General features: G+C 45.8%; 1 protein-coding gene across 1 annotated transcript in view; it reads right to left on the reverse strand.

The window, feature by feature from the left end:
• The window catches only part of TMTC4 (transmembrane O-mannosyltransferase targeting cadherins 4), a 58,028-nt gene that overhangs the window by 4,472 nt on the left and 29,295 nt on the right, over window positions 1–24,261 (reverse strand). Inside the window, exons 6-17 of the mRNA XM_040267412.1 lie at window positions 23,449–23,546; window positions 20,102–20,194; window positions 19,708–19,872; window positions 18,158–18,360; window positions 16,468–16,639; window positions 16,247–16,378; window positions 10,747–10,826; window positions 10,469–10,576; window positions 10,234–10,375; window positions 4,196–4,310; window positions 3,080–3,192; window positions 1,350–1,419 (exon numbers count right to left, since the gene is read on the reverse strand). Of these exons, the coding sequence (XP_040123346.1) occupies window positions 1,350–1,419; window positions 3,080–3,192; window positions 4,196–4,310; window positions 10,234–10,375; window positions 10,469–10,576; window positions 10,747–10,826; window positions 16,247–16,378; window positions 16,468–16,639; window positions 18,158–18,360; window positions 19,708–19,872; window positions 20,102–20,194; window positions 23,449–23,546 (1,491 nt within the window). The remainder of the gene's footprint in view (window positions 1–1,349; window positions 1,420–3,079; window positions 3,193–4,195; window positions 4,311–10,233; window positions 10,376–10,468; window positions 10,577–10,746; window positions 10,827–16,246; window positions 16,379–16,467; window positions 16,640–18,157; window positions 18,361–19,707; window positions 19,873–20,101; window positions 20,195–23,448; window positions 23,547–24,261) is intronic.

Below are 24,261 nucleotides of genomic sequence, written 5' to 3' on the forward strand. Positions count from 1 at the left end.
ATGCGGGAGATCTGGGTTCGATCCCTGGGTCAGAAGATCCCCTGGAGAAGGAAATGGCACCCCACTCCAGTATTCTAGCCTGGAGAATCCCATGGACGGAGAAGCCTGGTAGGTTACAGTCCACGGGTCGCAGAGTCGGAGACGACTGAGCGGCTTCACTCACTCACTCCTCGGTGCGGTACGTGGGCTTCCCACTGCCGTGGCTCCCGTTGTTGCAGAGCACGGGCTCCGGGCACATGGGCTCAGTAGTCGTGCGCACACAGGCTTAGCTGCTCTGCAGCATGTGGGATCTTCCGGGACCAGGATCAAGCCCCTGTCTCCTGCATTGGCAGGTGGATTCTTTACCACTGAGCCACCAGGGACGCCCCAAGACCAGCTGTTTAATAAAGATTCCCTTATACCTTTTGGCAACATCATAGCTTGTTTGTTGCCAGCTGGAATTCAGGGCTCTCACATCGAGATCTGACCATACATACAGTGACAGGAAAATAAATCTACTTTAGAATAGTAAGCCTCTGATGATTATAACGATTTTCTAAGTAAAATGAACTTTCGATGTGAGCAGTACAGCAACCACTGATGCTTCATCACTTTTTTTTTGCAAGGAGAAGCTACAGAATCTATAGGGAAGAGATTTGGTAGAAAAAATATTCACATGACTGAGCCTTCCAAATATCAACAAGCCTCGTTCTAAAAATCTGAATTCCTGGGACTTCCCTGGTGGCCCAGTGGTTAAGATCTGCCTTGCAGTGCAGCCACATGCCTCAGGGCAACCAAGCCTGCCTGCTACCTCCAGAGAGAAGCCACTAAGACTCAATGCAGCCAAATGGCTATTTCTTTAAAATCTGAATTACTGGGATATAAAAATAGAAGAAAGGAATTCTAGAGAATAGATCACTGTAAATGCATTCTTAGCCAAGACAGAGAACATACGGATGCAAGGAAGACCAGGTTAGAAGGAAGGTCCACTACAGAAAAGGCAAGCACACACAGGTCAGATTGCAAACTTCCAAAGCAATTCTCCGTTCACCAAGGCCAACACAGGCTAGATTTGAAAAACAACTCTCCCAAGTGGTTTTACAAAAACGTACCTATTTCACTAAGTGAAAGCGGCTCAGTCATGTCCAGCTCTTTTCGACCCCATGGACTCTACAGTCCATGGAATTCTCCAGGCCAGAATACTGGAGTAGGTAGCCTTTCCCTTCTCCAGGGGATCTTCCCAACCCAGGGATGGAACCCAGGTCTCTGGCATCACAGGTGGATTCTTTACCAGCTGAGCCACCAGGAAGCCCAGTTTTACTAAGATTATATAGAATTTCCGTATGATTCAAGTTGAAAATTTTCCTTACCCAGATTGCCATGGTAACTTGCTGTATTTGGATGAGCTTTAATTGCTTTGAGGAACAAAGCTTCGGATTCCTAGAAGATGAAACACATACAAGATAAGGTACTGCACGCAATGCAAAGGTTTCATGCACAGTTTCATCGCTTATGGTTTTCAAACTGAATGTGCTCTTTCTGTTCCACCAGATCCTCCTCCCAACACTGAGGAGGCCCAGCGGGGCCACACCGTGTGGAGAAGAGGCTGGGAACGGTGACCTACGGCAGGGTGTGACGGAGCCAAGGTGACAGCGGAGTCAGGACAGTGGCCGAAAAGAGGATGAATATGCTAAGGACTCTGCCACCTGCCTCCCGGAAGTGGCGGGAATCCTGCCACATCAAGCAAGCTGCTAGTTCAGGGTGCAGGGGAGGATGAACAAAGGTCAAAGCAGGAAAGCGCTGGGCTCTGAGAGCACCTGTGGAAGGGTCACTTCCGGTCACCATCGGTGAACTCATCTCCGGGATTCTCCAGGTTAGGAGGTGGGGTCTGGGTAACCTCCCCAAAGAACCCACAACCCCCTGGGGAACCCAGAAGCAGCCCAGTCAGTTGGAGAAAATGAGCAGAGAGAATTGGGGAGAAACAGCTACAACTGGGTCCCCTCCGCACAGGTAGACTTGCAAAAAATAAACACGATACCCCTTAAAAGGTTATCGGTCAGCAAAATCTAGAAATTCAAAAGTGTATACTGAAGCTATGAAACTCCCTGAGTATTCAACTCGAAAAGGAGAGAAATGCATGAAATATCTTAACTGCGTGTTGTTTCAGAAAATTATACTGACAATGCTATCTCTGAGGTTCCTGGGGTCTCAAAGAGTCGGACGTGACTGAGCGACTGAACTGAATGCTATCTCATGAGCTGAAGAGAAGTAAATAACCTGGGACAAATGGGAATTAATCGGTACTTCTAGGCCTAGTGCGATCAAAATCACGTACGGTCCCTGATTCGGGAAGGAAGTACTTCTCTCATGAAAGGACTAAGACGCTGCTTCTAAAAATGTGTTTTCTGTAACATCCGTGTTAGGAGGCCAGGATGCTGGTTAAAAATGCCTATCTGCTGACCTTACCCAAATGAGTCATGGGGAAGAATAAGCATTTGTAATCTCACAGGCTCCCTCGCCTGTTCTGACACACAGAATTAAAGTCTGAGATCAGTGCCATTGGGAACGGAGTCCCCTTCAGTACACAAGGAGTTACGTGCCCTGTGGTTCACAGTCTACTGGCCTCTCCTGGGAGCCCAGTCATGTACAGCTGAATCAGTTTTCATTGGTCAGAAACTTCTAGGGCTTTGCAGGCGATCTGTAACTTCCTGCAGGTGAGGAGAAACCTGGAAGCAGGAAGAACCAATCCTATCTTGCCTCGGACCAGTATTCTTTCTCTGCAAAGACCACCAGCCCCACTGCCAGGACAGCGTCACAGCTCTGTGCTGGGGAGGGGGCTGGGGAGTCCGCCAGGACTCGTGGGCCTCTCCTCCCTCCCACGTCTGAGCAACAGTGACGACGGCCAGAAAGCACATGGAGTCGGGGCCACAGAGGCACCTCTCGGGCAGCTTCTCCAGGATGCAGGCGGACCAAGCCACGCTGGTATGCAGCTAGCACGGCTCGGGCCGCGTTCTCAACTTAACTGAGCAGAAGTTACATTTATGGTTCCTGTCAGCTGCTGGCATTCAGTGCAAGAAATCACAGCCTGGGGTCCACACACCTTGTATTTCTGGGACTTCCCCAGCACGTTTGCCAAGGAGAACATCAGAGAGTGATCATTAGGTATTAATTCCAGTGCCTCTCTGCCAACAGCTTCAGCTTGGGCTAAATTACCTATGAGTGAAAAATGGAAAGCTTAAAAAACATGTTTGTGCTGTAGTAGTGTTTTAGTCTAATTAACAAGGCTTTTGTGCATTATGTACAATTATGAGTAAACTTCGTAATAAAATAAATGTGTAACATGTAACACACACACGACACACACACACACATGACCTACCAGCTGCAAAGCCACGGCAGTCCAGCACAATTTTGATATAATATACTAACAGTTTTGGATTAAATTCTGTCACAGCATGTAAAATCTAATTTTAATTTTCCCCCAGATACCAGGTCTACCGAAATAGGAGCAAACGAGCCTGCAGAATAAGAATATCCCAGCAACCCTTTAATAACTGAATATTTATAGTATTGAAGCTCACATTCTACACTTCCTTTAGAAACAAGTGCATTTCTTTCTCCACACTGTACAGATGGCTGACTAGCTTTAAATTCTGCCAAATGAAAACTATCATTTCTTATGGGATGGTTAGATTTTTTAAACTGGGGAACAGAGGAACTTCCAACTGATCCAGTCTCCCACATGCTAAGAAAACCAGATCATCAAGTTTATTATTACCACTGTATCAAAAATAAGGATCTCTGAGAGTAGGTTTGAGGGCATCTCCTTTGGGTACCATCCATGAACTTTAGAGCATGGACTCAGCATCGTCCGTTTCATAAGCCTGGAAGGCATCCTTACTTGTTTCTGGGAACCTCTAGCATCCTAGATGAGGCCCACTGTCACATGACAGGCTTAAGATGAAATGAGATGTTAGCACACACCGGCCCCATTACTCTACACCACCTCTAAGCAAAGGGTCACTTTCCCAAACATTCATATTCCAGTATGTCAAAGGAAACTCCATATTCTAGATTTTATATTTGCCATGCAAAATACTGAACCCTAGTTTCATGTTAAAAAAAATAACTCTAACATACTATTAAAAAAACAATCTCTATTCCTTAATTATCCAATGGTGCAGTACTGGGGGCTGACTGAATCACTACTCCACACCTGTGTTATCGAGGAGTATGATCATGTTGTTCCAGGCCAGGCTGTGCTCTGGTTTTAGCACAGTAGCGTTCCTCCATGCGTTCAGTGCATCCACGTGACGATTCAGATCTGCATACTGAAAAGAAAGCATGGACTCCTGGAAATCAGTCAATACTCCAATTCTCTTTTGCTTTCTCTTTCGAAGATCTAACCAACCCAGACCAAACCAAACTTGCATGTATTGAGCTTCCAAATTTTCACATTAACTCATTTAATTCTCCAAAAAATCTCAGGGATGAAGAGAACTATTCCCATTTCACAGATGAAGTAAACTGAGGCACACAAAGAGGAAGTAACTTGCCCAAAGTTCCACATCTAGAAATGGGAGAGCAGGGAATGGGACCAGGTGGTTTAGCTCCTCAGCCTACAACCTTTTAACTACAGCCCATAACTTAGTGATTCTAGGTGTCAAGTTATGTTGCATACTACTGAGGAGAGGTAAGGAAAAAAACAAAATCATTAGTATTTTTCTAGAAAGACTTCATATAGTCCAGGTATTATTTAAGGTATTATTTTAAATGGCAAACAAAACGTTTAATGTGATTAAGCTCCACGTGTCAAGCTCACCTTGTGAAAAATGGTCTTCCTGCCTCTATCTAAGCTTCCTATGAAACTATGAGTATACCAGACATACTTTATGAATCGCTGGAAAAGTCATAAGCAAGGACGTAAACCCCTTTGTCAATCTGGAGCCTGTTTGCCTCCCTCAGGAAGGAGAATGATATACTGCTGCCTTTTGAGAGAGAATGCTAACATTGACAACAGAATATAAAAGGGCTAGTTCTCAATTTACATAGTTAATAAAAGCACTCGGAGGGAGAAAGTGATGGGCGTTTTTAGCAGGTGACCCTCTGGCCCTCTCTGAAAGTGAAAGTCGCTCAGTCATGTTTCAGTCTTTGCGACCCCATGGACTATACAGTCCGTGGAAGTCTCCAGGCCAGAATACTGGAGTGGGTAGCCGTTGCCTTCTCCAGGGCATCTTCCCAACCCAGGGTTCAAACCCAGGTCTCCCACATTGCAGGTGGATTCTTTACCTGGCCCTCTCTAAGTCAGTTCAAATGCACATCTCTACTGAATGAACATGGTTCCTTTAACTGCAAACAAAGTGCATGTGATGACAATTTATCAGAATTTAAGGCTCTTTCCTTATTTACCATCAAGTCTGTCTTTTCCTTAGACAACAGAAACACTGTGACTTGCCCTGTGACCCACACGGCAAACAGGTGACATCTTATGCCAGAAAAAGAAATGTTGAATGAATTACGGAAATATCCGTCAATATCCATTTGCTAAAGATGTTGTTGAAATCTCCCATGAGACTCAGAACTCTGGTTAAAGTAGTTTAGCCCTTAAATGAGGAAATATGTAAAGTTAAAAAATCAAATAATTTAGGTGGCCTAATTATATCACAATTAACTTCCTCTTTGTAGTTGATATTTCATTGATTTCTCAGTCAATTCTCTCCAGCAACTAACACGCATTTGAGTCACACGGACAAGACTCATAGGGATTTTCCAGACAAGCGTATTGGAGTGGGTTGCCATTTGCTTCTCCAGGGGATCCTTGCGACCCAGGGATCGAACCGAGGTCTCCTGCATTGTAGGCAGATGCTTTACCGTCTGACCCACCAGGGAAGTCAATTATATCAACATTTAATTTCCTCTTTATATTTGATATTCTACTGACTTCTCAGCCAATTCTCTCCAGCAAGTAACACGCATTTGAGTCACATGGACAAGACTCATAGTGACATTCTTTCCAAAGCACTCAGGAAAACCAGCATAACTTCGTTACATGAACATTCTTTACGTATTTTATTATTTATTACTATTTATTAAAGAGTAACACCTGACTGAACCAGATAACATTTACTCTTATTTTGTCTTGAACGGGCTCAGACAGTAGAAAATCTCCCTGTAATGCAGGAGACCCAGCTTTGATCCCTGGGTTGGGAGGATCCCCTGGGGAAGGGAATGGCAACCCACTCCAGTATTCTTGCATGGAGAATCCCATGGACAGAGGAGCCTGGTGGGCTATATAGTCCATGGGGTCACAAAGAGTGGACACGACTGAGCGACTAACACTTACTTTTACACACTTGCCTTTATAGCATCTATACAAAGTGAACAAGCACTTTAAGTGAAACAGATAAAAATGGTGATTTAATAAGAACTACTCATCCAGAAAGTAAACAAGTAAATAAGCACATTATTTTCCTAATACTCATGCTGAGCTTTCTGTGCTCTGCAAACTACATTTCCCAGGGTGCTTTGCTATTTGGCTCCTCCCAGTTAAGTCTTTGCCAATAGGAGTCACAAGTGATGATCAGATGGTTGGACAAGGAGTAGCCCTGTCCCTTATTCTCACTCTCGCCTTCCTTATTATCATTGGCAGCATCTCTACAGTGGTCATGTCCCCTCCTCCACAGTCTCAGGGCTGGACTGTGGTTGTTCTATCACCATTTCAGTCTTCAGTTCAGTTCAGTTGCTCAGTCGTGTCCAACTTTTTGCAACCCCATGGACTGCAGCACACCAGGCCTCCCTGTCCATCACCAACTCCCAGAGTTGACTCAACCTCATGTCCATTGAATCAGTGAAGTCATCCAACCATCTCATCCTCTGTCATCCCCTTCTCCTTCTGCCTTCAATCTTTCCCAGCATCAGGGTCTTTTCCAATGAGTCAGCTCTTCACATCAAAGGAAGAGGTTTCCTTCTTCCTTGGTTTTGGTTTTCCTGAATGGGTCCTGACTGATACAGTCAGTCCTTGCACAATGAACTGTGTCCCGTCACCATTACCACAGTTCTCTAATATCAGTGATATGTCCCAAGTAAGGGCTTCCCTGGTAGCCAAAGTATTGGAGTTTCAGCTTCAACATCAGTCCTTCCAATGAACACCCAGGACTGATCTCCTTTAGGATGGACTGGTTGGATCTCCTTGCAGTCCAAGGACTCTCAAGAGTCTTCTCCAACACCACAGTTCAAAAGCATCAATTCTTTGGCACTCCGCTTTCTTTATAGTCCAACTCTCACGTCTCACATCTCAGTCTTCAGGTGATGGTAATTCCTGAGATGTGCTGCCTTCCATGAGCTCTTAAATTCTGGGGGCACCACCTCATCCCACTTGTCCCCCTACACCACGCAGTTTCCTTTTATTCCCCGAGTTAATATCATTTTTCCACAAGTGTTTTTCTAACAGCTGTATAACCCGTTCCTTGTACTGAATCTTCTCTAACACACTTAGCATGGTTTTGGTTTTCCTGAATGGGTCCTGACTGATACAGTCAGTCCTTGCACAATGAACTGTGTCCTGTCACCATTACCACAGTTCTCTAATATCAGTGATATGTCCCAAGTAAGGGCTTCCCTGGTGACTCACACTGTAAAGAATCCGCCTGCAATGCAGGAGACCAGGGTCCCAAATAATCCAGCTCCTCCCCATTTTCTATGTCACATGAGAACTGCATTCTATTCCCTTCTTATCTGGATCCAGACATCAAAACACATTTCTGTCTCCCACTACTAAAGAATGACTAAGGAGGATTTTTTTTTTCCAAACAGAAACTCTTACGGTAAGTCCCTATTATTTGCTGATATATAAATATACTGGTTGAGCTTTTAAAAATTAGGCTCTTAATGCTTTTAAGCTGTCAAGCAGGCAAAAGCTAGATAATTAAACCACAATAGAGGACAAAATCTTTAAATAAGCAAGAACAGCTGGCAGGAGAGAATGCAGGAAGATTACTTCATGGTAGCATAATTAGTAAACAATACAGAGAGTGGCAGAAGATCTCCATACAGTTAAGGCTACAGATGATCTGCGTGAGAGTGGGGATGAGTTCCAGGGCCTGGAGTACAGTGCTAGAATCCTCTAGTTTACATTCTATCTTCCTTTCTTTGAACGTTAACTTGGCTTATTTACCATAAATTCTCAATTTCGCAAACCCCAAAGAAATGCAGTGACTGGCAGCTATTGTAGGAAGGAAGAAGACTGCTAAGTATTAGAGCTTTAAAGTATTAACCCAGGACTCCAGGCAGATACACTCACTTCACAAACAATAATGAGAAAAAAAAGAGCTGCCTCCAAAAAAAAAAAAAAGAACAAAAAAGAATCAAAGAATTCAGTGGGGGCTGGGGGAGTGACGGATTGGGAGTTTGGAAATAGCATATACAAACTGTTATACAGACAGTGGATAAACAACAAGGTCCTATTGTACTGCGCAGGGAACCATATTCAATATTCTGTAATGAACCATAGTGGGGGAAAAAACAAAGAAGAATTCATGTGGATCTCAAGAATATTATCTCAATGCAAGTCCTGGTGTAGATAGAGTAAACAGTAATCTCTGCCATAACCACCAAGGCAGGTATTTGGATAATAGCCAACTTGTTTCCAGACCTCTTCTCATTTCATGAACTTTGTAAGAATCTAACCTGCCGTTATATGTGATTGGACTTTCTGATCTCTACTGATATCATTACAGAGAAGTTGTACTGTCTCTTCTCTCCAAGAAAACGATACAGAGGACCAGATTGTTTGTGTGTGAGTGTGTGTGTTTGTGTGAGTGTGTGTTTGTGTGTGAGTGTGTTTGTGTGTGTGTATGTGAGTGTGAGTGTATGAGTGTGTGAGTGTGTATGTGTTGGCCGCTCAGTTGTGTCTGACTCTTTGCAACCCAAGTACTGTAGCCTCCCAGGGTTCTCTGTCCATGGAATTTTTCAGGCAAGAATACTGGAGTGGGTTAGTAGCCAAAATTTCCATTAAACAATCTCAAAGCCCTTTTGTGGGCTCCTGAGCTTTCTTTTATGGGGGTGAGGGGTGGTTCCCTGTAAAAACGCAGGGAACCGTCCCTTGAGAGAGGAGAAAAGGAAAGCTCAGAAATCACATTATGGGTTTGTTTTTTTAAATTTCAGTTTTTATCCGTGTTTTAAAAAACAGAGAAGCCAATGTTTATCAGGAAGTAACCCCTTGGAACACCGTTTTATAGGGCACAAAGGGACTTTAAAAATTGTAATTTACTCCTTAGTTTAACCTGTTGCCTTTATGATCTCTTAAACTTGGCTAATTTGAGTTGGCTTGCTCTCTAATTAGAGCTTTAAAAAAAAAAACCCACATATTAGGAAATCAAATAGCTGCCTTCAACTGAGATAAATGTCCGTGAAAGGACTTCATAAGATGTAGAGGGCAAGAATGGGTGTTGCTATTCTCACTTTTTTTTTTAAGTGTCTTTTAAAGAAATTATGTATTTATTTTTGGCTGTGCTGGGTCTTCATGGCTACTAAGGCTTTCCTCTAGCTGCGGTGAGTGGGGGTATCTCTCTAGTTCTGGGGCATGGGCTTCTCACTGTCGTGGTTTCTCCTGTTGCCCAGCACAGGCTCCAGGGTGAGTGAGCTTCAGCAGCTGTGGTTCCCAGGCTCTAGAGCTCAGGGCTCAGCAGTTGTGGCAACTAAGCCAGTTGCCCTGAGGCATGTCAGATCTTCCCTGATCAGGGGATCAAACCTGTGTCCCCTGTATTGCCAGGTGGATTCCTATCCACTGGGCTACCGGGGAAGTCATTCATTCTGTTTTTTCCACTTGAATGAGTTTAATCAGTTTTGCTTGTAAAATCCCATCTGAAGTAATACAATATTTCAAATGACCTAATCACTTTCTTCTGCCTGGTGACAGTCAATCCTATGAGGCTGGACTAGGTTCTTCCTGATCAATCTCTGTTTTCCCCCAAAGTACCGAGGATATAGTGCTAGGAAAAGAATCCACCTGCAGTGCGGGAGACCTGGGTTCGATCCCTGGGTTGGGAAGATCCCCTGGAGAGGGGAACAGGCTACCCACTCCAGTATTCTGGCCTGGAGAATCCCATGGATGGGGTCGCAAAGAGTCGGACACGACTGAGCGACTTTCACTTCCCGAAGAGGGCAAGTACCAAACAGACGTTAGAATGATAACTGTATAAAGAGGGGAAAAAAATCATGCTTTTCCTCCGCAGCCACAGAGTACCCTAAGCTCACCAAACGCCCCAGGTTGTAGTAACAATCCGGATATTTCCTCCGGTGCTTGATCGCCGTCCGGTAACTTTGCTCCGCGGCTTGGAACCGCTTCAGGCTGTTTTGTACGATGCCTAAATTCATCCACGCGGCAGCGAAGTCTGGCCTGGAAGGTAAACGAGGCAAAAAGAAAGCATCAGCCCCTAGGAGGGAGGAGCGCCCATCCTCGCCGCGAACACAATTATAAGAGGACGCTTACTGTATCTGCACAGCCAACGACAGCAGCTCCTCCGCTTCCTGAAGCTCGTTCCTTTCTTTCAGGATGTTTCCCAGATTATTCATGGCATGGACATACTTGGGATTTAATCTGGAAGTGGAAAGAGAAACCAAGGCCGCAGTCTTCACACAGCTCTCAGGCACTGGCAAACCTAAAGTCAGGGTCCTCGTGGGGGCAGGTTTTTAGCGCTAGAAAGTTACAATAAGACACAGATACTGTAAAAACGGCACGTCTTCTGCGAGATAAGCCGCTCGCAGTACCTCACCGCTTCCCGGTAATATCTGATGGCCGCGGTCTGATTGCCTTTATCAGCCAAGTTTTTGCCAACGTTGTAGTGAACCTGAAAAGAGAGGAAAAACTTGGCTGTCAGCTGCCAGGCTTCTTTGTTTGGACCTGGGAGGCCCATCATACCTTCTAACTGAAAGCAAAGGATTGTTGCTGTTGTTCAGTCGGTCAGTTGTGTCCGACTTTTTTGGTGACTCCATGGTTGCTCACCCCACGGTAGCCCACCAGGCTCCTCTGTCCATGGGATTTCCCAGACAAGAATACTGGAGTGGGTTACCACTTCCTTCCCCGGGGGGATCTTCCTGACCCAGGAATTGAACCCATGTCTCCTGCATCTCCTCCCTGCATTGGCAGGAGGATGCTTTACCCCTGAGCCATCAGGGAAACAGGTCAAAAGTATTTCTCCATCATCAAACATTCTTTTTGGAGGCGTACAATGTAAAGGTCAACAGGAGTCTCAGAGAAGACGATGCTACAGAAATACACGCTGCATGATGATAACGACAGTAACACAGGCGCCTTGCAGGTGCTGACGCGCTGCTTTGGTGTCACTAAGCGTCTTACCCAAGGTTGTGGTGCTGGATTTGAACCCAGGCTCCAAAGCCTGTGTTTCTTCTCCCTGCATCACACCCATGTCTGAGGGGGCCAGGTGAAGACAGGCCAGCTGCTCAAGGCAACTTCTAGACCCACTCACTCACTCTGCTATTTCTCTTCAGGTAAAATAATGCTTCTTTGGGGTGTTACGGGCTGCACTGTGACTGCAAAATTCATGTTGAAGTCCTAGCCCCTCGAACCCCAGAATGCGACTGAATTGAAAGATGGTGTCTTTAAGGAGGTCCTTAAGTTGAAACGAGGTTCTTCGGGCCCTAATCCAATCTGAATGGTGTCCTTATAAGAGGAGGAAATGGCAACACACAGCGAAACACCAGGGATGCCCGCACACAGAGGAAAGACACAGGAAGACCATGTGAGGTTTTAGCAAGAAGTCTGTGAGCCAAGGACAAAGGCCTCAGGAGAAGCCAGCCCTCTGATGCCTTGGTCTTGGACTTCAGGCCTCCAGTGCTGTAAGAAAATAGGCTCCTATTGTTTAAGCCACGCAGTCCATGCTGTCTTGTTATGGTAGCCCTAGTGGACTGATGTAAGGGCTTCCAACGTGGCTCAGTTGTAAAGCATCCACTTGTCAATGCAAGAGACACAGGTTCGATCTCTGAGTCAGGAAGGTCCCCCGGAGGAAGAAATTCCAATCCACTCCGGTATTCCTGCCAGGAGAATCTCATGGTGAGGCTCCTAGTGGGCCCCAGTTCACAGGGTGGGAAAGGGATTGGTCGCAAAGAGTTGGGGATGGGGGAAGCAGAGGAAAGCAGAGGGTGAGATGGTTAGACAGCATCACTGATTCAGCGGATGTGAATTTCAGCAAACCCCGGGAGACAGTGGAGGACAGAGGAATCTGGTGTGCTACAGTCCACGGGGTCACGGAGCTTCGGACATGACTTAGCAATTGAACAACAACAACAGTGGACTGATGCGTGGTGAATTACAATAATGGTTTGAGTACAGTCAAGTAGCATTATATCTGAGCATTCAAAAGCCCTTCTAAAAGTCTAACCACATCCTGCCTTATCAATCTTCTTCAAAAAACACTAGTATTTCTAGAAGGGTATAGAACGGTGCGATATTCTTTAAGCACATATATAGCAGAGATTTGGTTTTTAATTCCCAATTTTAAAGTCTATATTTCTATCTCCTTGCACACAAGGAATTAGAAAAAAAGGAAAATCATGGGTGACAGAAATGTGTAATATTGTGCAGCACACTATATAATTTAAACTTCCCGAACCAAATTACTATCTATCCATAGGTATTACCATCTTCAAGGTATAGCTTGGAGGAGGCTATGGCTGGATCCTGGGTTTGGAAAAGTGTGCTCTAAATGGTTTGATTTTGGGCTTGTCCCAGTCCCAGTCCCAGCCCCAGGCTGGAAGTGTTAACTTCACTCCTGTCCTGCACACAAAGGGAGACTCCAACCTGTGAATGTGGACATGCCTATGGTCCCCAGAATATAAACACAGCTCCTACACAGACTTCAACTCAGCGAGCTCCTGCCACTTTCTGGCAAATTCTGTTTTCTCAATCAAATGCTCAAAGAGCTGAACTGCCCTCTGCAGTAGAGATGCTGTTCTGTTAGACCAGGAAATCAGTGGAGGGAGGAGGGTGCCTCTGCAGAATCAGACTGCAGTGAAGTCAGTGGAACCAGTTAAAGAGCAGAGAGCCGCCTAGAAGGCAAGCTGCCCGTAATTACTACTGGAGAACAGGCTTACCCAGAGGCCAGCCTTATCCTATGCGTTATATGCAGGGACATATTTGAACAGAAAACCCACTTGAAAAACCAAAGCAAAACGCTCAGAAACAGTTTACTTAAAACAGAGTTTAAAGAATGATTTTTGTTTCCATGGAATGTAAAGGATTGATAAAGCCTGCTGATCCTTGAACCTTCCCTCCAGCCTTTGTGATTCATACACCAAGGCAACGAACCAGCACAGAAGCCACAGATAAGACCCCTGGTCAAGGATATATAAATACAAATGAAGTGAAAGCTTCCGTAAGGGAAGAAGGCACATTCAACACAGCGGTTTCAAATTTCCTGTTAACACTTGACGTTAAAATGTTTTAACCACATGAAAGTCCTATAACGCACCCTGCCTCATCCTTAAGGAAATACCTCATTGTGGTAAATGATCCCTTTCATAGCTAAACAAACTTAGCATAGTATCCTAGGATTGATATAAAATGCCACATACTTTCAAGCCTCAAAAACGAAGAATGGTTGCAAGTATAATCAGATACTTGGTATCTCATCTGTAGTAGGAATTTAATTTCTATTTGGCTCAGTTCAGTCACTAATATCACGAGTTCCTATCAGATGCAAGGCACTGTGGGTAATTCCAATGCCTGACCAGGCTCAGCACCGAGTCGCATTTGTAAATCTGGGCCTGGTCTACAGCAGAGTGCCAACTGCTAAGTTAACAGTCAATGGATGGAAAGTGGAACGAGTGCAGAAAATGCATCTCCTGCAACAGAGTCGAATGAAATCATCCTAAAGGAGATCTCTTCCCTGAAATTAACCTAGCTTTTTTCCAAGGGAAAAAAAAAAGAGTAGAGAATTTTAATACACTTCAATTTATTGTGCCAAGTAAAACAACAACAAAACAAAACAAAACAAACAAAAAACCAACTCTATCTTGCTCATACATACTAAATGTGCTTAGTTGCTCAGTCGTGTCTGACTCTTTGTAAACTCATGGACTGCAGCCCGCCAGGCTCCTCTGTCCATGGAGATTCTCCAGGCAAGAATACTGGAGTGGGTTGCCATGCCCTCCTCCAGAGGATCTTCCCAAACCAGGGATGGAACCCAGGTCTCCCGCATTGCAGGCAGATTCTTTACCATCTGAGCCACCAGGGAAGCCCCATACTGAATGGCATCACTAAAAAATGTTCCTGGAGAGGCTTGTCACTATTGGGTGCACTTTGAAGATGAGATCTTATGTGTATGTCTTAAATTTAAAGGCGAAAACTGCACACAGAGGCACACAATTATGTGCGTGTCCGTCTGCACAGCCCCTGAGTTTTCTAGCCTGTGATATATGAAGTCACTCACTGGTGCAGCCGTGTGGGCTCAGACATCACACGGTCCCATCCTCGCTTGTTCCCCAGGGTAAGCTGGGTGCAGGACTATACCCGGTCTCTACCTACCACCTGAGTTACTAACCCAGATACCATCAGCTCCATCCTTCTATGCTTCAGTGTCTCTCATTTGGAAAATTAAGGAACATAATAACCTCTCTCTAAAAGCCTTCGAGGGAGGATAATGGAAATTAATGACAGAGCCTCTATAAAGAAATGTGAGTTCCTTCTGGGGAAGAAGTAAAATAGAAGGGGTAATCACTGCTATTCAAACAGAAAAGTAAAAACAAAGCAAATCTATTAACATTTATGAAATTAAATCACAGGCTGATTTACTTTCAGTAGTATAACATAAATGGCTAGGTCAGCAAATCAAATCAACAATAAAAGGCTGAAGTAATTCACTCTTTTATCTAAGCCTCTTAACTATAAAACATGAACAAGTTTTTTTAAACCAAGGGAAAGACAAACAAGGAGTCAATACATTTCCTTCACTCCAGGGTCACAGTAAGACATCAGCTATTCATTAGATTTCTTCGTATAGTTTCGCCTGAAATCACTGCTTTCTCTTAAGCATAGAAGGTGGAAATGATATAAAACTTCATGGTGCTTTTATTGACCCTGCTCCAAAGAGGATCGCTTTTACGCATCTGAGGAAGTTCCAATCCTGATGACACCGAAAGACACCATTATTAATCACATAATGATCTATGCATGCTAAGACGCTTCAGTCATGTCCAACTCTTTGTGACCCTATGGACTGTAGCCCACCAGGCTCCTCTGTCCATGGGATTCTCCAGGCAAGAATACTGGAGTGGGTTGCCATGCCCTCCTCCAGGGGATCTTCCCAACTCAGGGATTGAACCCCCGAGTCTCTTCTGTCTCCTGGGTTGGCAGGAGGGCTCTTCACCACTAGTGCCTAATAGAAAATATTCTCACCTGACTCCTTGGCCTCCCATTTTGAACAAGTATCATTCCCTTCTTTTCATGTCATGGGACAGCTGATACTAAAAAGGAGCCTATAAAAACAATCATTTCTTGAGCACTTACCATGTTCTAAGTACCATGTCAGGGCATTTCAGAGACCGCATTCATGAAGGCCTCACGACAAGCCCAGGGGACAGCCATGGTCCCCCTCCTTGTTACAGATAAGGGCGTTCAATGTTCAAAACCATTTTGCTCAAAGATGCACAGCTGGGTAAGTGAAGAGATGGAGTTCATCAAGGATACAAGTGAAACAAATTCCTACCAGACCGTGTCAACAAGTACACTGCCAATTTTAGAGTCTATGCATTTTATTTTTACCTAATCTGGCAAAAACAACTCTAGGCAGAGAAGCCACAGGTGATAGAAACGTGCATACTGCACCCCACAGAGCATCCTTTAAATTCCTAAACCAAACTGCTGTCTGCTGGTAGTATTATCATCTTCCAGTTATAGACTGGAGGAGGCTGGAGTGCATATTTCAAAAAGTGTGCTCTAAGAGGTTTGTCCCCAGACCTGAGCCTGAATGCATGGAGTTGCCCACCCTGCCACCACCTCGATCCATGATTGGACCAACTGGAAGATGAATAGAAACGCGTTTAAGAAATATGCTGTTTCCCTGACATTGTCTGGTTTTAATGATTCCTTTTTAATTATTTTGCCTAAAGTGCAATTGTAGTAAACTTTGTCAAGATCATGTAAGGGAAAAAAATAAGAATGAAAAAGAAAACCTCCAAGTCTATGACCAAGGTCATATTCCAGATTCTCCTCACTCCGCTGTCAAACTTAAAAACGTGGCAGCCAACATACCTTGGCATTGAGAGGACACACAGACAGGGCGCTTCGGAAAAGCTGGTCTTCGCTCCGCCACTCGCCGCTGCGAACCACACATCTCAGCATGTTTAGGAATAAAATTCCCAGGATGAGAGCAGCAATCAGTTTCTTAACAAGAGAGGGACACAGGAAATGTCATTAGCAAAACCCACCCATTGTCTTGGTCAGGAACGGCACCCACCTCGCCGGGCCAATACCTTTTTCTTCGTGTGTTTACTGAGCGCTGCAAATCCAAACGTCAGCAGCATGCAGTAGCCGGCGCTGGGGAGGTACAAGACCCTCTCGGCCACCACAAAGCCCACTCGGAAGAACAGGTTACTCGCGGGAAGGAACGGGATAATGAGGAATCCCAGGCCCAGTGTGAGGATCCTGGAAGATGAGAAGTAGTTAGAATGGCTACTTTTAGAATTCTCAAGAAAAGCATTCTACTCTACATGAAATCCATGATAAAGACGCCCCTTCCCTTTTTTCTCTTTTTTTTTCATGCCAGCAATTAAGAAGAGGCATCAGTAGAGAGGGTCTAACTGAGGACCATTAAGATAAGACAGAAAAATCTTACTAAGGCTACTTAGCATCGAGCGTAAGAATAAATCTTAGAAGTCCTCACATTCACATGAATAAAGTTAGAATGATTACTTAGAGAGGTCTTATGAACTTGCCTGCTTCTAACTATATCTCAAACCATGTAGGTGTCAAATAGCTCAACACCTACAATATCCCAATTGGGCTAATTGGGATATTGGTCCCAGTTAGTCCAATTTAGTCCCCTGACCTTTAACAGGATGTAATGTCACTTAACTGGTTTAAACTTTACAAGATCTGAAATAAACTCGTATCATTTGGGGATGCTCCAGCATAAATTTCAGTTGAGCAAAGAAAGCTGAGAGCGGCGGGACACTTGTGGAAGCAGGTAAGCATTCCCAGAGTCCCAGGTGATGTTAAGAGGATGAATCAGGGGCTGGGTCAAACAACAAGGTCCTTTTGCACAGCACACGGAACTATATGCCAAATCCAGCGATAAATGGTAATGGAGAAGACCATGAAAAACAACACACAGAATCATAAACTGAGCCGCTCTGTTGCACAGCGGAAGCTAAACACAATGTTGCAACTCAACTACACTTCAATAAAATTAAAAACCAAACAAAAGAAGGCCGATCAAATCTGATAGCTCCTTCCCACAAACCTGTGCTTGTAGTGTTAGAAAAATCCCACTGGCTCACGCATAGCGAGTTGGGACAGAGGTTTTCACCCTTTAGAATTATGAACCAATTTAAGGCACAGGGTAAGCTCAGAACTGAATTTATTTTGAGAAATTACTCTTCTAATTCCAGAAACACTTATGCCTAAAGGAAATCATCTTAAATAGTTTTCTTTTCCACAGAACAGGTTTTTCTTCCCAATTATTTTCTCAATACTCTTCCCTCCCCCCGCCCCCTGCTTTTTTTTGGTGAAAAATAAGAGTCTCTTTGGGGGTGGCAGCTTATTTTGTACAAAAAACAAGAGAAGGAATCGCTGTCGCATCCACTAGGGCTTTCTGAAGGGGAATTGTGAAATGATGGGCACAACACATCAATTACACTCTCCGTTCAGACCATAAATTACTCTTTACCACCTATGGCGAGAAGGATCTCAAAATGCTACATCACGGTTGGGGGGGCAGGCAGGGAGATGAAGCAGTCATCGGGCGCCCCCTCCAGTCCACTCCCCTTGAGTTGGAGCCAGCCATGGATTCTGAGTGGACAGAATCATCCTGCCCAGATATGTGCATCTCTACTGAAACACCCGTCCTTGCACAAAATCATGATGATGATCCGCGGTGCTGGATTTAGCAGCATGCTCAGACTCCGCCCGGTGTGGAAGTTAAAATTCAGCTCGGCCTCTTACCTTCTCTTGTGGCTGTCTTCAGAGCACAGCGCTTGGCGTATCAGGCCAATTAGGCAGAACCAGAGCGCAGCCAGAGCAATCACCCTCCAGTCCCCGACGGACTTAATGAGGGGGATGCAACCCATCGACCAATCAAAACACAGCCACCAAGGGCACAGCAGCAGCCAGGCATTCAATGAATAGTAGTAATTATAGTTTATGGCCTGCCAGTCAAAAGAAAAACAAACATTTGATACTGAACTTGGGAAAAAAATACATTTATATATATATGTATCTCCTAGCTTCCCTTTGGAGGCCTTCATATGTTTCTGCTCAAGGAGCCCAGTTGTATAAAATAAAATGTTGCCACTTTCTGCCCTGGGCACCAGGCTGAAGTGTACAGTTGACTAAATACATTGAGATATTTTTGTTTTTAAATAGATTTAAAAAATACAGTAAAGCCACCAGACTCCGCTTTACATTTGTTCTATTTCTGGGGATGCTATGTCCCAATCATTCACTGACGCCCCAAGTCCGTGACCCAGGAAACCTGCTGTCCAGGAGTCTCTGACGTGTCTGACGATATAAGCAGAAGGTTTTATGGTGTTAGATTTCTGTCTGTATGAAACGCACAGCTAAGACACCCTTGCCTTCAGAAAAAGCAAATCTTGACAAGAAAGTCTGGACAGCGTTAAGACTTTTAAAGACACCACCAGTAGGGACTTCCCTGGCTGTACAGTAGGTAAGAATCCACCTGCCAATGCAGGGGACACGGGTTCGATCCCTTGTCCGGGAAGATCCTGCATGCCTCGGAGCAATGAAGCCCGCCTGCTGCAGTTACCGAAGCCTGGGCGCCTATCGCTGGTGCTCCGCCAGGAGCAAAGCCACCAAAATGAGGAGCCTGCGCACCATAGCTAGAGAGCAGCCCCGGCTCGCTGCAGCTAGAAAAAACCCGCACGAAACAACACACTCAGTGCAGCCAAAGATAAATAAATGACTTTTTAAAAAGATACCATCAGTACTGCTATATTTTATCTTAACCTCAACACATCAATTTCCATTATACCAAAAGTAGGTTAGGGGACGATTTAAGGAGTCTGGCAAGAAACCTGACATTTTCTGAACCACTCCTCTTGATTTCGTTTAGAGTGAAAGTGAAAATAGTAGTTGCTCAGTCCGTGTCTGGCTCTTTGTGATCCCATGGACTGCAGCCCACCAGGCCCCTTGGTTCATGGAATTCTCCAGGCAAGGATACTGGAGTGGGTAGCCATTTCCTTCTCCAGGGGACCTTCCTGACCTGGGGATCAAACCCAGGTCTCCTGCATTGCAGGCAGATTCTTTACCGTCTGAGCCACAAGGAAATACAAAGACTTTACACCCTTTCAAAGCCCTGATAAAAACCTGGTTTCACCCTAGAACTTCCTTGGTGAACAGAAACACCCATGGAGGTGTTCCGATGAAGGGGGGCTTTTGTGGGTATGTTGGGGAGGGAGGTGAGGAGGAAGAGGGAGGGAAGACCTGGGGATCTGGTGGGCAAAGATGACCCAGCGGAGGACAGACCCGGGACTCACCCTGACCAGCACGCTGTCGGCGAAGGAGGCGGGGTTGTCCACCTCGGTGAAGGCGGGTGGGCCGGTGCCCATGATCTTCCAGCGTACATACAGTACCCCGGCTCCCCCTAAAGCCAGGAGGGTCATTCTGAAGAGGAGGCCCCCTGTCCGGAGCATGCCAGGGCTCTGAAAGGACAGCGCAAGGCCCGCAATGTTGAGGATTTTTCAAATAAAAGTGTGGCCAAGCCAGGTATAAATGTGCAGCAATTCTGGCTGAACCTCGCTGACACTGGGCTTTAAAAGGCTGCCTGTTTTAGAATTCAAAGTCGCAAGAAGTACTTTGAAAATGGTGTTTTAAGCCAGCGGGTACGTGACATTTTCCACATCTCGGCTGGAGACAAAAGCAGATACTCACCTCTAACGATCTGTCCTTACGGAGGACCTTCTGGACAATTTCCAGGACATTTAATTTGCCTATCACCAAGATATCGAAGATGGCATTCAGACCCTAAGAAAGCAAAGCAAGGAATCAGCCATGGGACAGCTTAACTGATCAGGTAGCCAGGATACACCACAATTCTATTGCATAATCTAGATGAGAAATATCCTGGATTACATCACTGTAGATAATCTCTTCAGCTCTAAAAACAAAACAAATCCTACAGTTCCTATGAAATTAGCTCATGATATTCATATCAAATTTACTTATTTATTTATTTACTTCTTGGTTACACTGGGTCTTTGATGCTGTGCACAGACTTTCTCTAGCTGCGGTGTGCGGGGGCTCCTCATTGTGCTGGCTTCTCTCGTTGCGCAGCACAGGCTCAGTAGTTGTGATGCACAGGCTTAGTTGCCCTGTAGCATGTGGTATCTTCCCAGACCAGGGATCAAACCCGTGTCCCTTGCATTGGCAGGCCGATCCTTTACCACTGGACCACCAAGAAAGTCCCATCAGATTTGTCATCTAGTAAATCCCCTGTTAGTCACAGTTTCATAGCCTGCATGCAAGAGTATGATAAGATGCAGGAGAGCTAGAGCTTTGGGTTTCCCAGGAGAAGTTCTGCAGAGGCCTCCCCTTCCATTTTTTTCCCTAAAACTGTCCCAGAGTTGTAGCAGAGCCAGTACCTGTGCAGTGGCTATGCCTAAGCCAGTGAGGCAGCCAGCAACCTTGAAAACCCAGCCATGTAAGTAATTACACTTCAGGAACCTGGGGTGCTGCCTGATGAGGGCAAATGCCCTGGAAGAGAGGGACAGAACATACAGACCCTGGTGGGGCTGCAGAGACATCCCAGGCTCAAACTCCTTGTCACCCACCAGCTCTCCCTTCCTGCCCGGCACACAGCCAGCCCCACAGGGGAGCATGGTCATGTGACTGAGTTCTAGCCAATGGGATGTGGGCAGAAGTGATCACGCACCTCTTGGAGGTTTGGTCATGGACCAGAGCACGCCCCACCCTTGGTTTCCCATCCAGTTGGCTGTGGAGGAGATGACAGAAGTGTCTGGAGTGGCACTGGAACCCATACCCTGAGGATGGCAGAGCCCCACTGTGTGGAGGATGGCCACCTCTGCCCATGACTTTTAGCGGGATGACCAAAAACTCCAATCATGACCACCTCTACCCATGACTTTTAGGGGAATAACCAATAACTCCAAGTATGCAAAACCCCCAGCCCTAGGAAGTGTGATATTGCAGCTGCACTGATGCTAACAGCTTCCAGCAGCAGCACCATAGTTCCTTTCTAGTAGGTATGGCTGCTCTTAAAGCTCTGACACCTGTGGTTACAAGCTGAGGGCTCATCTGGACTTGGGCTCTACCCTTTACCCTGCAGTGGACTTTCCATAAACGTGGCTGCTGTAGACAACGCCATGCAGCTGAACTCCCTGTTGGAACTAGGCAGAGTGGTCAGAATATACACTGTGTGGATGGTTCAACCTGCCCTTCGATGACGTGGGGCCTCCAAACACAGAGCTTCGTGGCAAAGAGGATCAATCCTAAGTCGTCAGAAGCCAGTGGTAATTTGTGGTTTTCAGTGCAAGGGTGACATCTCTCCTCAGCCCCCTCCCACACATGCTGGGAGCTATTAATTATCCAGCACAGGGGCCAGCGCTGGGTTAATCACTTCACAGAATCCTCACTTTATTCACCCGTGTGATGCACGGTTTTCCTGGGTCACAGAGGACCATTTCTGCCCGGGTGTGAACCATTTTCTAGAAGGCAGGAAGCTCCCTGTTGAGCTGCGCTGTCTTCTTTTTTTTTTTTTTTTAATTAATTAATTTATTTATTTTTAATTTTTACTTTACAATTCTGTATTGGTTTTGGCATAGACTGCGCTGTCTTCTTATGCCATGTGTTTTTCTGCCTGGGGGCTGCAGGACAGTCACCCAGTGCTGACGCGGTCAGGCTGTCATGAGGACTGAGCCCAACACGAGTCTGGCTCTCTCTCTCCCTTCCCATTTAAACGCGTCATCAAAATGGCCACATTCTAGTCAGATTTTTGGAAACCTGCTCCACATCACGCTATCTTTATTCATGAAAATTCAACCTAATTTTTTAGTGCTTTTCTTAACAGAGGTGAAAGTCACCTGGGGGCCTTGTGAAATGGAGGTGCTGATTCAGCAGGCCTGTGGCGGGGGGAGGTCTGAGATCCTAAATCTCTAATAAGCTCCCAGATGGTGTCAACGCCACTGGTCTTCAAGCCACACTTTGAGACAAGCAAGATTTTAGGACGGCCGTTCTCACAGAATGATTTTCACCCCCTACCAGGGGGGTGTGCTCGACAATGTCTGGAGACATTTGAGGTTGTCACAACTGAGGCAGGAGGTGTCCTTCTGGCATCCAGTGGGTAGAGACCAGGGATGTTGCTAAATATCCTACGATGCACAGGACATGCCCCAAAGAAAGAATGATTCAGTCTCAAATGCCAATAATGCCAAGGTTCAGAAACACTGGTCTAGAGCAAACTTTTAAAAAAGTAACTCATGAAGTTCTAGTATCTTTGCACAGCAATTCTTTCTGTACTGTTTCCTAGCTAGCTGACCTTAATTGTACAGTTTGAATCCAATAAAACCATTTATCTTTGCCTCAACTGGTGTCCAGCCCCAAAGAGCTTGGACCTGGGAAAGGAAGATCCTTTCCCACGGCCTCCTATATGGGCACACCCCACATCACTATTTTCCATCCCTAATGTCTCAGTTTCCCTCTGATAATGTAAGGCAGAAAATTAGCTAGAACAGAGAAAAAGTGCATTTCCACACCTCTCCCTTCCAGGGGCTTCTACTCAGATCAGATGTAGGGGGCACACACCTGGACCCTTCAGAGCCCTCTCCTGTCCTCCCTGACATTTCCGGACAAAGGCAAATAGAACATAACACACATCAATGCTTGTTAATCAGGACCAGAAACAGCAGTAGGGTCAAAACATGGCTGTATGTAGGACTGTTGAAACATGAGAACATCCCAGAAAGGCCACAGCATTCTTTCTTTCCTCCAGGACCTCTCCACAGGGGCTAATCTCCTGCTCTTCAGAGCTGTCCCCTCTCTGTGCCCACCAGCTCTAATGAATCAACTGAGACAGTCAATTCCCACCTGAACTACTGGGAGCATGGTGGCACTTGTAATCAGTCCAGAGAGGGCTAGGGTGAAGACTGGCAATAGGGGTGCAGTAGAGGGGTCCTACAGGCAGGGCAGTGCAAAGTGTCTTCACGGGAGGGAAAGGGGCGTAGGGAGCAGGGCTACCCCCGCGAGGGAGCCTGGGGTCTTACCAGCACAGTGATCCCTTGCTCTTTGCACAGCATGGCCACTGCTCCCAGGAGGATGCTCAGCAACACCCAGAACGTGGAGTGGGTCCCCTCCTTGTTAGCTGCCGACCAGGAGAAATGACAAATACAGAGTCACACGACTCAGCTCAGTCCTGGGAGCTCCTGGAACTCAAATTCTCAGTGTGCACCTTCAACAGTCACCATTTAAAAACACAGTTTGGTCTTTGGACGGCAGTTCCCTGTGGGCCAGGGTGTTAGATCCACATTTCTGGTTAGATGGTGTTATCTCAGCTGGTAAAGATTCTTCTGCCTGCAATGCAGGAGACCCAGGTTTGATCCCTGGGTTGGGAAGATCCCCTGGAGGAGGGCATGGCAACACTTTAGTAATCTAGCCTGGAGAACTCCATGGACAGAGGAGCCTGGCAGGCTATGGGGTCAGAAAGAGCTGGACGTTTTGGACTTTTTTTGTGACTCAGATACGACTGAGTGACTAACACCTTCACTTTCTTTGTGGCATACACATCTCCTTCTCAAGGGTCCCCCAGCAGGAGCCCAGAGCCTTCAGGAAGCATTGCAATGCAGCCCTTATACAAAGACATCTCAAAGCAGAGTTCCCAGGGGCAAGGTCCTTCTTCCCAGCCCACCAATCACCTAACAGGCCGTCCTGACAGCTTGTGCCGAGGACTCCCACTGGTGGTGGAGGCGCTGCATCTGGCTACCCACCTCTGCTCTGAGAATCTCTACAACTCCCAGGATCGGGGTCCAGCACTGCTCTGAGAGTGTCTACCACTTCCAGGTGGAGTCTGGGCTCTCTGA

Source organism: Oryx dammah, unplaced genomic scaffold (assembly GCF_014754425.2).
Source record: "Oryx dammah isolate SB20612 unplaced genomic scaffold, SCBI_Odam_1.1 HiC_scaffold_24, whole genome shotgun sequence".
Classification (NCBI taxonomy): Eukaryota; Metazoa; Chordata; class Mammalia; order Artiodactyla; family Bovidae; genus Oryx; species Oryx dammah.